This window comes from Onychomys torridus, chromosome 9 (assembly GCF_903995425.1).
Source record: "Onychomys torridus chromosome 9, mOncTor1.1, whole genome shotgun sequence".
NCBI lineage: Eukaryota > Metazoa > Chordata > Mammalia > Rodentia > Cricetidae > Onychomys > Onychomys torridus.
The window spans coordinates 46,060,993-46,074,556 of record NC_050451.1 but is presented as its reverse complement, the minus strand read 5'-3'; the positions used below and the strand labels follow the sequence as shown (position 1 = coordinate 46,074,556).

Below are 13,564 nucleotides of genomic sequence, written 5' to 3'. Positions count from 1 at the left end.
GGTCTAAGACATTAGGGTCCTTGACATGGCTATTCTGATGTTTTTGTTGTTGTTGTTTTTGTTTGTTTGTTTGTTTGTTTGTTTTTTGAAGACAAGGTCTTATGTAGCCAAGGATGGCCTTGAACTCCTAATCTTTCTCTACCTACCTCCTAAGTGCTGAGATTACAGGTGTGTTCCCCTCCTGGTTTTGTGTCAATCTCGATCCAGGTTCTGTAGGATCATTTTGATCATCTGCTGCATTGTTTCCTATAGCAGCTGTACTGTTTTGTGTTATTCTTGCAATGTACAAGAATATACTGGCTCGTCCATGTCTTGTGTCCTCATCAGCACTGTGTCTGTGGCCATCCTTCTGCCTGTGTCTACCTAGTGCTGGGATTATAGGTATGTGCACCCAGTTTATGGAGTGTTGGAGGTTGAACCTAGGTCTGCATGCATGCAGAATAATCACTTCACCAACTGAACCACATCCCCACATTTTTTTCTTTCATTATGACAATATGATACTGTTATTGGAGGTGTTAGTAAATGAATAAGAACCTCTTTGCACATGTAAGTGCCCATGTATATCCAAACTATAGCCCTGCCGTTGAAGTAGTTTCTGCTCCAAGCTACAGTAGAATTTATGTATATCTCTGGCTGGTTTTCCAAGGGACTAAGATGGCTCAGCTTAGAAGACTGAGTTTGGCACCTCACCTTGATCCTTTGCTAGAACTCTGGCTGAGAATTAGCGGACCTGTGCTTAGTACGGTGACAGAGCCCATACGCTGGGTTGCTGTCGCGTCTTAATGTGGTCAAACATGAGGAAAGGAGGGTTAGATGGGGTTGACATGATTTTAAGAGACACAGGATTTTTAAAAAGTAGAATGCAGCTCTATATGAATACCTTAGTTGTAAGGTTATATTTTGTTAATTACAAATGAATTATTATATAAAATATAAATTACATATAATTATGGCTCAAGAAAATTTGGGATTTACAGATTTTTTTTTGTTGTTTGTTACTACTGTCATGATTCTTGTGCTCCATAAAGTCTGTCTCAGCAGAACACTCTTTTTTGTTGTTGTTGTTGTTTTGGTTTTTTGAGACAGGGTTTCTCTGTGTAGCTTTGCGCCTTTCCTGGAACTCACTTGGTAGCCCAGGCTGGCCTTGAACTCACAGAGATCTGTATGACTCTGCCTCCAGAGTGCTGGGATTAAAAGCGTGCGCCACCACCACCCGGCTGGCAGACCACTCTTATTGATGATGTTACTTTAAAGTATTCAGTGAGAACCAAAGCTTTTCAATCCTGTAAAAAAGAGCAACTATTGTTTATTGAAGGTATTTTTTTAAATGAAATTTGCTGTATTTAACATTCAAATAGTTTTTTGCTTTAAAGAATTTTATTGTTATATAAGAGAAAGCAATCATGAACACATGCTGTCTTGGCACAGAGCTCAAGTGCCATGGTACATGTGGAGGTCAGGGGACAAAATTGCAGAGTGGTCCCCTTCTGCCTTTAAGTGGGTTCTAGAGATTGAGCTCAGGCGGGGCATCAGACTTGCAAGTGCTTTTACTTGCTGAATGATCTTGTCAGCATGAATTGTTTTTGTTTTTGAGATGGGGTATCTCTATGTAGTCCTAGTTGTCATGGAACTCATTCTATAGACCATGCTGGCCTCAAACTCAGAGATCCACTTGCTTCTGCCTCCTGAGTGCTGGAATTAAAACTATGTGCCACTGCACCTGACTCACTATTTCTTAAAACATTGTTTAAGAGTAGAAAAGTTAAATTTCTAAGTTCTGGCATAGTGATTCTATCTGTTTTTCTTTTTTAAAAACATATTCTACATTAAGAATTACTTGGGGGTGGAATACTATTTGAATTATCTTTGATTACAAAAATATTTGAGGATTACAAATAAAAATTTGAATTACCTTAGTTCTTTACATTATTTTGATAAGGTCTGTACCTGCATGTACGTGTTCCTCTCACAGTGTTATGTGATCTCTGCTATACACATCACACCATATCACGTCATGCAGTAGTTAATAATTATGTTTCATTACTGACCTTTCACATAATAAAAATGTATCTTTAATAAAATGGCACTAAAGCTAGAAAAAGATAAATGAGTTGCTTTTCTGTTTCATGAGGTATAGAGCCTTTATTTCTTTTCCTCAGATGATCTGTTCTGAACAATGAAAGATTGCTTAGCTGCTTTATGTGACTTTCAAAGTCACAATAAAGAGAATAGCCAGCAGGCTATTTTTGAAGTAAATGATAATGCCATCAGTAAATCTTTCCGTTTGTCTTCTGAGAAGGTAGTCAGCCTTTCAGACAGTGTGTTGTGTTGACTGTAGCTGACGCCTGTGAGATGAGTTGACTTACATTGAAACTGAATCTTGGTTGTCTGCTGCTTTTTCTTTGCACAGGCTTGCCTTCCTTGGGGTTTCATTCTTTCTCTCCACAAGGGGGCAGATAAAGGAAGAGGGACATGCTAAATGAGTCTGTTCAGAGTTTCACTTTTGCTAGTCAGAATTGCAGTTTGGGAATGACTTCAGAAAGAAGCAGTGAGTTCCTTTCTTCAGACAACTCAGCGCCCTCTCCACCCACCTTACGGGTTTCTCTGTGTAGCTCTGGCAGTCCTGGAGCTCTCTCTGTAGACCAGGCTGACTTTGAACTCAGATCCATTGGCCTCTGCTGGGATTACAGGTGTACACCACCACTGCGTGGCTGACAAAAAAATATTCTCACAAGCAACTGTCTTTTAAAAAATGGTTACTGCCAGGCAGTGGTGGTGCATGCCTTTAATTCCAGCACTCCGGGAGGCAGAGCGGATCTCTGAGTTTGAGGCCAGCCTGGTCTACAGAGCAAGATCCAGGACAGACACCTACACAGAGAAACCCCGTCTCAAAAAAAAAAAAAAAAAAAAAAAAGGTTATCTTGTTATAGCTTTCAATTTTCTCTGCAAATATTTTCTCTCTAAGAATACTGAGTTGGGTTTAAGGAAAGGATAGCGTTTGAATATATGCCTGATTTTTTGCGGAGTGTCATCATAGATGCCTACATCAAGATTTCTCACTGAATGAGAATTTTGCCTAGTTCAGACTTTGTTTCCCAATGGAAGGGGCAGAACTTACCCTCTCCATTGCAGGGAGGCTCTCATTTCTTAAAGCCTCAATTACTGTGGCCATGCCATTGAGTAAATTACATTCCTCAACACCTACAAATGTATATTTATGATGGTTAATGTATTTACAGAAAATTTGTTCTATTTGAAACATATTTGATGTTGAATACCTCAACATCTTATATACTGTTTGAGTCTATGGGAAATTTTGTTTATTAATTGTGTGTGTGTGTGTGTATATGTGTGTGTGTGTACACGCGCGCGCATGCTCGTGTATATTGGTGTACATGTATATATGTGTATGTTTGTGTAGAGAACAGAGAACACCTTCAGAAGCCATTCCTTGGGAGCTGTCCATATTGTTTGAGACAGGGTCTCTCACTGGCCTGGAACTTACCTAGTATGTTAGCTGGCTGACTAATGAGTCCTGGGGATCCAGGCCTTTTTGTCTCCCTTAAGCCGATGAGGATTTTAAATAAACATCTGTTTTCTGTCAACTGCTTAATTCTTTGTTTTGACTTGATGTTGGGCTACTGTGCTCAGTTTTTCAGCATGAGGCGTAGTTACTCTTTCATGTTCTTTGCATGTGAACAAATGTCTCTTGGGAAAACTGTTGTTTTTCCATATAGTCTGTGTGAGACATTTTGCTGTTTAAGATATTGGGGGAAGTGATGGAACGAATTTGCAGACATTGATTCTTTGTGTTTAGCTTCTGGTATCTGTTTTTAAGTTGTGTTTTATTTTCTGTTCCTCTATTAAGACCTCTGATCGTCAGGGTTTCTATCCCCACGGCGGCATGGTACACATAATGACTAAAACAGTTCTCTTACATTCCTAGAGCATTCTTTTTTTCAGCACTTAATGCCTTTTATTCCTTAGCTTCATGCATGAATGATGTAGCATATGTGAAGAGGCTTAAACTGTTTCCATTGCATTCTTTCTGGCTAGCTGCTGTTATATTTAGGGTGTACTTATAGTTTAGACAAAGTAAGAATGTTATTGTTGTTGACCTTGACACTAGATAACTGGGCAGACATTATATAGCTATGTTCGAATCCTCACAAAATGTGCTGTTGAAGCCAACCGAGTCCTGGCGGGAGACTCTTCTGGACAGCAGAGTTATGGAACTTTTCTTCACAGTAAGTCCTAGGCTTTGTCTCTGGCAGCAGGGGACAGGGTAAGAGGAAATGCCTTTGTTTTCTCATGTAAGACAGGACAGATTTCTTTTGTCCCTGTTGGTTTTCCTTCTTATTGGCTGACCTGCTGAAGGAGAAATTATATGACAAATCTTGCTAATGTACAAGTACTATCCCAGTATAAAGGGCTTAGGTCCCACAGCAGAACTTCTAGACTTGGTAATTACAGGACTCCTTTGCACTCTTAAAATTCAGAATTTCCTACTGGCTTTTCTTTATGTGGGTCACATAGCTGTTGTTGTATAGTATAGCTATTATCCCATTACAAATTCAAACTGATAGACGCAAAAGAAGACAATGGCATGAGTTTGGTCTTTTTGACTAAAATATAACATGTTCTTAGAATGAACAATAAACTGAATTTCAGACTGAAAACTTTAAAAAATACTTTATTTCACTACAAATACCAACAAGAAACTGTTACATTGTAATATAAATAACTTCAATGAACAAATACTTTTAGAACGAGTATAGTAAAAATGAGTGGGTTTTGGTTTTGTTTGCTTTATATTTTTGCAAATCTGGTTTAATAAAAGACAACATGATTTTCATGTTTTATATTTCATTCAGTTGGAATTTTAAATCATGTGACCTCAGGAAAAGCCGTCTGTGTGTTTGTCTACGCAAGGAAGAACAGAAACGCATTAGTGTTTTTATGGACACTGCAGCAGCTTAGGAAGTGCAGGGTTCCTTGGACTACATTTTGAAAACTGCTCCCCTGGTGGGCTATACTCATCATTTGTAAGACCTGAGCTGAGTTCGTATTTAAGAGCAATTTATCTTAAATATTTCAATTATAACTTTAAACAGGCCTCTTAGTGCCTACAAGAAGCAAGCAATATATTCCCAATGTGCCAGTGAGTTTTAGAATTAAAAGGTACATATATGTGTGTCTTGGATGCTAATTTGCAATTACAGTGTAAGTGTGTAGTTAGATCAGTGACTTACACAAAATAAAAACCAGTAAAATCTAGTTAAATAACACTTAAAAAGAAAAGAATAAGACAATTTTGTTCAGTCTGAATCGTTACATTTGCTTACCTTATGTGTTTTGAAGTATGAATGAGCCTTTTGTGATTGAACCATTTAAAATGTTTCAGTACTGTGGTATATATTTTAAAATGTCTAAAGCACATTTGTCCATCCTTAGTCATACAGAAACAGTCGTTTTCTGCCAGAGTGGCTTGTTTAGCAGTTCTGGAGATTGTGGCTGGGGTCTTGTGCATGCCTGACAAGCACTGTGCCACTAAGGCTCATCTCTGCCCTTCATAAAAGATGCTTTCTATGGAAATGTTCAATCTGAGCATTAATCACCTTATATTTTCCTTTTTAAAACCAGAGGAAAAAATATAAAAACATGAGCAAGATCAAATGGTACTTGCAGTTCCACTGTAAGGACTCTGTGGGCTGCCTCATCTGGCAGGGATTGTTTTGATAGGAGTCCAAGTTCAGTTCTTTGTATTTGCTCCACAGAAAGTAGGTCCCACTCCAGGCGTTTGTGAAAAGGTGAAAAACCGTTGGCAAGGCTGCCAACAACTCTGCTTGGTCCGAACAGCTGTCTAGACAGAACAGACAGCTGCTTCTGTCAGCTGTGAACTACCACATGCAAAAAGATGAATTCAAAAGTTAACCCTTTCCTCTTTGTTGTTTTAGCAATTTATAAACAATTTTAATTTGTAGCAAAAGCCACAACTTAATCTTTCTGTTTGAGTTTTGCTAAATTTCTCTTCACTTATATGGATTAATTACCAAATTTAATCTTTTTCCATTAGATATCATTATTATGCTAGATTTCTATAGATAAACATACTGGAGTAAAGACTTAAATGTATTGACTGTGTTTGAAATGTAAATGATTTTGGTTGCATTCTGCTCTTCACAAGTTCACTAAGTGGTCAGTTTTTCTTTTCTTCCTACTCTTTTGGACAAAACTTTCCTGATTGTGATTCTGTATTTTGCCCTCCAGATATGGCCATTCTTAGCTCTCTGCTTTGCTGTCTCTTCCTCACATAGCACGTCAGGCACCTCTTCACCTATGACTTTCTCACACTCTCCCAGCCTCAGAATCTGCATGTTTGTTGGGCGTTTCAGTGGGGATGGCACACTAGCACCTGATGTTCAACAAACTTCAGTAGAAATCTGTCTGTCTTGCTGACTTGTGCCTTGTGTGCTTATTTGATGGTGGCCTTTGCATTTGCTGCCTCCCTGGGTGTCTGTCTCTCCTCCCCTTGCTTCCTTTCTGTGTGGAGGTGGTAGATCTGTTTTTTAATTGTATGATACTGTTTAGAGTGAAATCCGTGTTTAATTATGAAGGGAATGCTTTCTCTGCTAAAATTGGCAGGTCATGAATCTATATATGGCAAGAATTACTTGTTTAATATGAGTTTTATGTGACTCCTATTTCAGAAAACAAATTAGTCGTTGGCCCCAGGACAGCTTTTCATTTAGTTTTGTTTTTAGATTTTCAACACTAGCTCTCTCATTAAGCACATTTTTTTCTTTTGTGTTTTCATTTCTGGCCCAGGAACGAATAGCTTTCTGGCTTCTATGTGGAACAGATCATGTGACAAGTTTCTCTTGTCCCAGCTTGCACTGTACGTTTTGGTAGAATCTAGCCCTGGGCATCTCGGTGAACTTTTGATTAGGTTAAGATTCAAGATTAATTGTGTTTTTAAGATAAAGAGCATTTAGAAATGTATTCAAGAGTATGCAACCAAAATGCATACAATTTTGTGTGTTATACATTGTAAAGTTTAAACTACATTTGGTGTAAGTGCTTTTCATGTATGCCTGCATGCCAGAAGAGATCATCAGATCCCATTATAGATGGTTGTGAGCCACCATGTGGTTGCTAGGAATTGAACTCAGGACCTCTGGAAGAGCAGCAGCCAGTGCTCTCGACCTCTGGCCATCTCTCTAGCCCTTAAACTACATTTGTATATAGGTTGACAAACTCTATGTGCTAGCAAGAACCACAGTAAATATTTTGGGCTCTGTATTTTAAATATATATAATGTATATTTATTATAATATGGTTGTATTTAACTCTGTCATTGTAGTGAGGAGCCCTAAATAAAAAATAAACAATCAAGCAAAGCTGATAGTCCAGTAAAATTTTGCTGATGGTTGTGAAAATCAAGAACTTTTGTATAATCAATCCTCTTTTGATTTTTTTTTCCCCCCTCAACTGTAAACTCGAGAAAAGTCCTAACCTCTACATCCACTCAGACACAGGCCGGAAACTAGTTTTGGCCCATGGGTCAATGGCTTTCCAACTCTTGTTCTAGACCAGAGTATAACATATTTTAAGCATATTAGTAAGTCATCTAACCATAATTTTTAGAGCTGTTATACTGTAATTTGATCGTAAGAGGCTAAGGTTAGTGGAACCAGTTAACAAGTATTTACTCTGTTCACTGTGTCCTATACTGTACCAGTGAATGCATTTAAAAAACAGACACGGATTGGGGATTTAGCTCATTGGTAGAGCGTTTGCCTAGCAAGCACAAGGCCCTGGGTTCGATCTTCAGCTCAAGAAAAAAACAAAAACAAAAACAAAAAAACCCAGACACATCTTGTGTCAAGTAATTCATAAATGATTGACAAAGTCAAAGCCAACATATCCTGAAACAAATAGAGAATGGTTCAAAAAAGGAAGAGGAGGGCTAGAGTTGCTTCAGTTAGATGCCTGTGGGAAATAGCCAATAGCCAGTCGGTACATGAAGGTAAATAGGCACTTTATAATTCCTTTCTTGCATTTCCTGTTCTATTTTAATGTCAGAACATAGAAATGAAATCTTTAATATCTGAAAATTTAGTGATGCTGAAGTTGAGCGATATTTGGAGAACTTTTCTTTAGATAAAACACTGTAGTGGGTATGTATCAATATTACATCATTGAAGGAAGATCTAGTTGCCTGTTTAAATGGATTTATGTATTAAATACAAATTATATTTTAATATTTAGTATTAATTGCAATGGTATGGGATAAAGTGAAATTCAAACAGAGTACACGGTCTCAAAATTTAAGCATATGTTCCATGTATGTGAGTAGGTGATATCTAGGATGGGTGATAGGTAACATTTGTTGGTTTTTGAAGTGTGCAACTGTCTGCTTCCACTAAAGCGGCATCTATATACTAGGTTGAACTTGTCTGCTAACTTTAGCAAGAAGCTGTGGTGAGGCATAGTTAGCATAATACAGATGACTGTCGTCGTTGCTGTTTTTAGCAGAAGCAGTATGTCTGACTGGCTAGCATCTGTTTTCTCTCCTCGTCATAATATGCTGGAGACAGTTCAATTTTTAAAATGCAGGTAGCCCTCAAGTAAAAATTCATTGATATGTTTAAAACCATGACCTATGTCAGTTGAACTAGAGGATGACTTTCAGGTTCTGTTTAACTGAGGAGTTAATTTTCTAGAAATGACCAGCTACAGTGAATTTTTCTTTTACCTCATTCGACATGGTTTGCACGTGACCCTTACAAAAGAAGAATTTGTTTTTATGGATTAGTAATTCTTTCTAACAGGTACATCGAAAAATCAGAGAAGATTCAGATATGGCACAGGATTCTCTGCAGTGCCTTGCCCAGTTAGCGTCTCTGCATGGACCCATCTTCCCCGATGAAGGATCCCAGGTTGATTATCTAGCACACTTCATTGAGGGATTGCTGAACACTATCAATGGGTAGGTATGCTTGTCCTTTTGAACTGAACCTTCCCTTTTCCTCTGGTATTTAATAGGGGGAAAAGAAACCAAGGCTTTTTTTGTTCTGTTTTAAAGTAGAGTTGTAAGGCTAATTTAAAATGAATGGTGATAATATTTTTGTGTTTGGAAATATAGCTTATCTTATGCTACTTAATAATCCTCCTGATTTGTAGAATTGAAATAGAAGATTCTGAAGCTGTGGGAATCTCCAGCATAATCAGCAATCTGATAACTGTGTTCCCTCGGAATGTTTTAACTGCCATCCCCAGCGAACTTTTCTCCTCCTTCGTTAACTGCCTCACACATCTCACTTGTTCCTTTGGGAGAAGTGCTGCATTGGAAGAAGTGGTGAGTGCCTATTCTAAGTCATGGGACGTTTGTGCTCCTTAGAACACTGTCTCATGACAGTTATTTTCATTAAGTACTAGGAGCTGTTGTTAAAATTACATTTTTATATGTAAATTAGTGGCAATGTGTATGGAAACATCACTTCAATTTTTGTGGATTTAATAAGTTAGTCTTGGAAATTATAATTTTGAGATAATTAGAATGAAATGTTTTTGTTAAATTATGATGAATAGCTCATTGTTTAACAAATCTACCAAGTACCAAATAACTTCATGGTTGGATGTAATTAAATTTTATCTAGGTTATTTTGATATTTTTATTTAGGACTTATTTGGAAATTATGTGATGTGTATTATTTAGAAGTGTTTTGGTAAGCTCTAATTTACATTCAAATTAAGACTGGTAATAATGCTAATGATTTTGGGGGACAAGTACAAATTTTGAGATGCTTTCCAATTTTTATTTTTAACTTAAGGACTATGTACTGAAACCCCTTGACAACACCGTTGCTTTGTAACAGTTACTGTGACTAATAACTACAGTAATCCTTGGAAGTAATGGACTGACTTCTACACAGTAGTGGCTTAATTGTGAAACTGGTTTTTCTTGTTATAAATTAAAAGGAGGTTCTTTAGAAACAATTTTAAGAGAGAAAACACTATTTGTAGATACCTCTTAGAATTTCATGTTAAATCCAGAGTTTACATTAAGATGTAAGCTCTGGCAATGTTTGGCAGTTTATAAAGCTTCCAAAGTGCTCAAAGAATTAGGAATCTGGGAATGATTGTGTTTGTGTAATTAGGTTCTTTTAGGATTTAATGAGAGGTTATATGATTGAAAGCTGTATATTACATGAGTAGAAGTTCTTAGACATCATATGTGGGATTTGCATTTCTCAGGATGGTGATTTTGGGTCTAAACACGAAAGTCCATATTGGAGTTAAGTGTCTCCGCTTTCGTCAAAGCCCTTTCCCAGGCTCAGACTCTCGAGTGTAGTTTCATGTAACATGGCTTCATTGTGTTCTCCTCCTGATGTTTCTCTTTTGAGTGAGACGGAGTCAGGATTTAGCATTTTGATCATCTGTTTAGACACAAAGACCTTCTTCATCTTCTCTAAGAGGGTTCTTATATTTAGCAGATTGGCTAGAAGATACGTAATATTTTTGTTTTGAAGATTTTATCTTTGAAATTTATTTTGAGCAGGAGAATTTGATGTAGGAGAATAGGAATATAAATGGGGTATTTCTTATGCTTTTCTCATGAGAAGATATGCTGTGCTCAAAGATATACCTAATAGGTTGAAGAAAATGGCTGTTTATGTCAGTTTATCTGTTTGTATTTAAAAATTATTTTTAAAGGCAGCTGGCTACCAATTCTATAGAACAGAAAGAATAGAAAAACTGAAGCTTTCCATTAAATGTGGAGGGGACATTAGGGAAGCCTGCTGAGGTTGAAGGTTGGGAATTGGCCCTTTCATATGACTTGCATAATTGCTAAACCAATTTCCCTAAGTGGCACTTAAATCTTGATGTTTAGTCATCTTGTACATTCTGGGGAATATTCAGCTATCAGCTGAAGGTCGTGAACACACCCAGCCCAGGCAGAGTGATTAAAGGATTGCCGTAAGGGTTCTTAGGTATGCCTTCTTCTGTTTTCTTAGCCCCAAGGAATGGTAGCATGTAGTTCAACAATACGTTTGTCCTGAGATGGAGAACAGATTGTCTTTGAGGGAAATTTGGAAAAATTGAGCATGTAAATAGCTTAGGAGTCCACATAGTGTGGAATGATAATATATTTGGAAGGAGACAGTGGTTACGGGCTGTTTATAATCACCTTCTGATTACTTTTTCAACTTCATTTAGTATGTTTCCTCCTTGGCAAAATCAGGGAGGCAGGTTTTTTGTTTTTTTCCCCTAGTTTGTTTGTCTGGCTGTCTTGTGGTGGAACGGGATGAATTTGGAGAGGGTCTGGATATGTAGCAAGGGTCTCATTCTGTTTCCAGCCTCCACCTCTACCTACGAGTGCTGGGATAACAGATGTGTGCTACCATAACTGGCTTCCTTCTGAGGGAATAATGCCTGCTGTTTGAGGGCAGCCTTTACTCAATGAGACTGAGTCTCAAAAAGGACTTTAAAAAAATCCCCTTTAAAGGAGACAGCAGAGAGCATCAGTTACTCTAGGAGATGGTGTTGGTGCATATAGCCGTGTGTAATAACTTGACCTCTGTTGTGGATAATTGAGAAATCTCCCCGCCCTGGGATTATGATAGCTGAGAAGTCACACACTGATGACATTGTATCCCCTGCCCACTCAGGCTTGCATTTCTTCAGCCTACAGAATTGTAGGAAAAGCTGAAATATGAGACACGGGGATATTTTTTAAGCTTTGCATGGTGAAAGAATATTTCTTTGCAAAAATAATGATAATTTTGGCTCTATAAGAATATTTAAATACAGATTATTATTTAAAAGTATTTTAAGAATTCCTTGCAAGGCTGGATGTGGTGGTGCTCATCTTTAGTCCCATATTCAGGAGGCAGATTGGCTCCAGGACAGCCAGTGCTGTGGACCAGTACTCCAGGACAGCAGGAAACCTATCTTGGAAAACAATAATAACAAAAAAGAATTGCTTGTTTACTCTAACTCAGATTGGATCACAAATCTTACTATGCAATATTTTTTGACTTAAATATTAATCAATTTTAATGTTTTAAATAGGTGTGTTAAGTCTTGTAAGAATGTATTCATTATGCAAGTATGTGTCATTAGAGTAAAGCTTATTTACCATCTCTATTCGTTAATATAGTATTGTTTCATTTTTAAATGTTTTATTTATTTTTTGCTCATTGGTGTTTTGCCTGCATGTATGTCGGTGTGAGGGTGTCAGGTCTCTGGGAACTGGAGTTACAAGCAGTTGTGAGCTGCCATGTGGGTGCTGGAATTAAAGCAGCTGAGCCATCTCTAGCCTATCTGTTATTATTACTGTATTTAACTTAAGCAATACACACCTAGAAAAGAACTTAAATACAACAGATGAATAACAACGTAAAAAATATGGTTCTTGGAGTCTTTTGTTTATTGATGTGTTCATTAGTGTTATACTGTGGGATGCAAATACTGTTTGGTGTGCCATTGTGCAAAGGGTTGTGCCAGTACCCTATATACTTTAAACATTGTGAAATATTTTCCTCATACGAAGTATACATTTTATGTTTAAATATAAAGATAGTATAGAGGGAACAACTCTGTACCACCCACCCAGATTAAGGAACTGTATACCAAGTGTGGCATGATGGCTTATATTGATAATCTCAGCACTCAGAAGGTTAGGAAGCAAGATGGTAAGTTTGAGGTTAGTCAGGACTTGACAGCAAAGAAATAGTGTGTGGCAGAGCCCCTTTCTCACCTATACTTATCTGTGGGGTGGATGGTTCCCTGTTCCCCTCCTGCTCCATGATTGGGTTTCTGTTATGTAACTTGCTACAAGTAGATGCTGCTAGTGAATTTCCCAGCTGGTGTACCTAGAAGTTTTTCTTACTCTCTGTCAACTGTGATAGTTGACCTTTTCTTTTCTCAAAGTTCTTACAGGCTAGAAATAGGAAATTCTCGAGTTCAGTAAGTCTAAGGAGCTCATTAGAAGTTATCCTTAGCCTTTTCTCTTTTTGCTTACTCTCCTTCCGTCTGTTCCCCCCCTCTCTCCCCCCTCCCTCAATAAAGCTCTAAAAAGGTTTTTTAAAAAGTGATCCTTAAATATAAAATCTCTGAGAAACTAATTGTTTGCATCAATTTAATTGCATATTTTTATGTACATAAACAGTACTTACTTAGGAAAATAGTCTGGAGCTGTGTAGTGGTTTGAATAAGAATGGCCCCCATGAGCACATGTGTTGAAGTTCTTAGTCATCAAATGCCACAACTTCCAAGGGATTTGGAGGTGTGTCACTGGGGGTGGGCTTTGAGGTTTTAAGAAGCACAAGCCAAGCCCAGTGGCTCTCTCTTCCTGCTGTCTTCGGGTCTAGATGTAGAACTCCTAGCTACTTCTCTTGCACCTTGTCTGCCTGCATGCTGTCACACTCCCCACCGTGATAATGGAGCGAACTTCTGAAACCCTAAGCCAGCCCCAATTAAAAGCTTTATTTATAAGAGTTGCCATGGTCACAGTGTCTCTTCCCAGCAACAGAACTCTAGGACAGGCTGAAAA

The 13,564-nt window shown here is 37.8% G+C and overlaps 1 protein-coding gene across 2 annotated transcripts in view; it reads left to right on the top strand.

Moving 5' to 3' along the window:
- Xpo4 (exportin 4) overlaps positions 1 to 13,564 on the top strand; it is a 94,277-nt gene that overhangs the window by 53,038 nt on the left and 27,675 nt on the right. For both annotated transcript variants that reach the window (XM_036199207.1, XM_036199208.1), the window contains exons 7-9: positions 4,138 to 4,250; positions 8,838 to 8,995; positions 9,190 to 9,364. In XM_036199207.1, the coding sequence (XP_036055100.1) occupies positions 4,138 to 4,250; positions 8,838 to 8,995; positions 9,190 to 9,364 (446 nt within the window). The remainder of the gene's footprint in view (positions 1 to 4,137; positions 4,251 to 8,837; positions 8,996 to 9,189; positions 9,365 to 13,564) is intronic.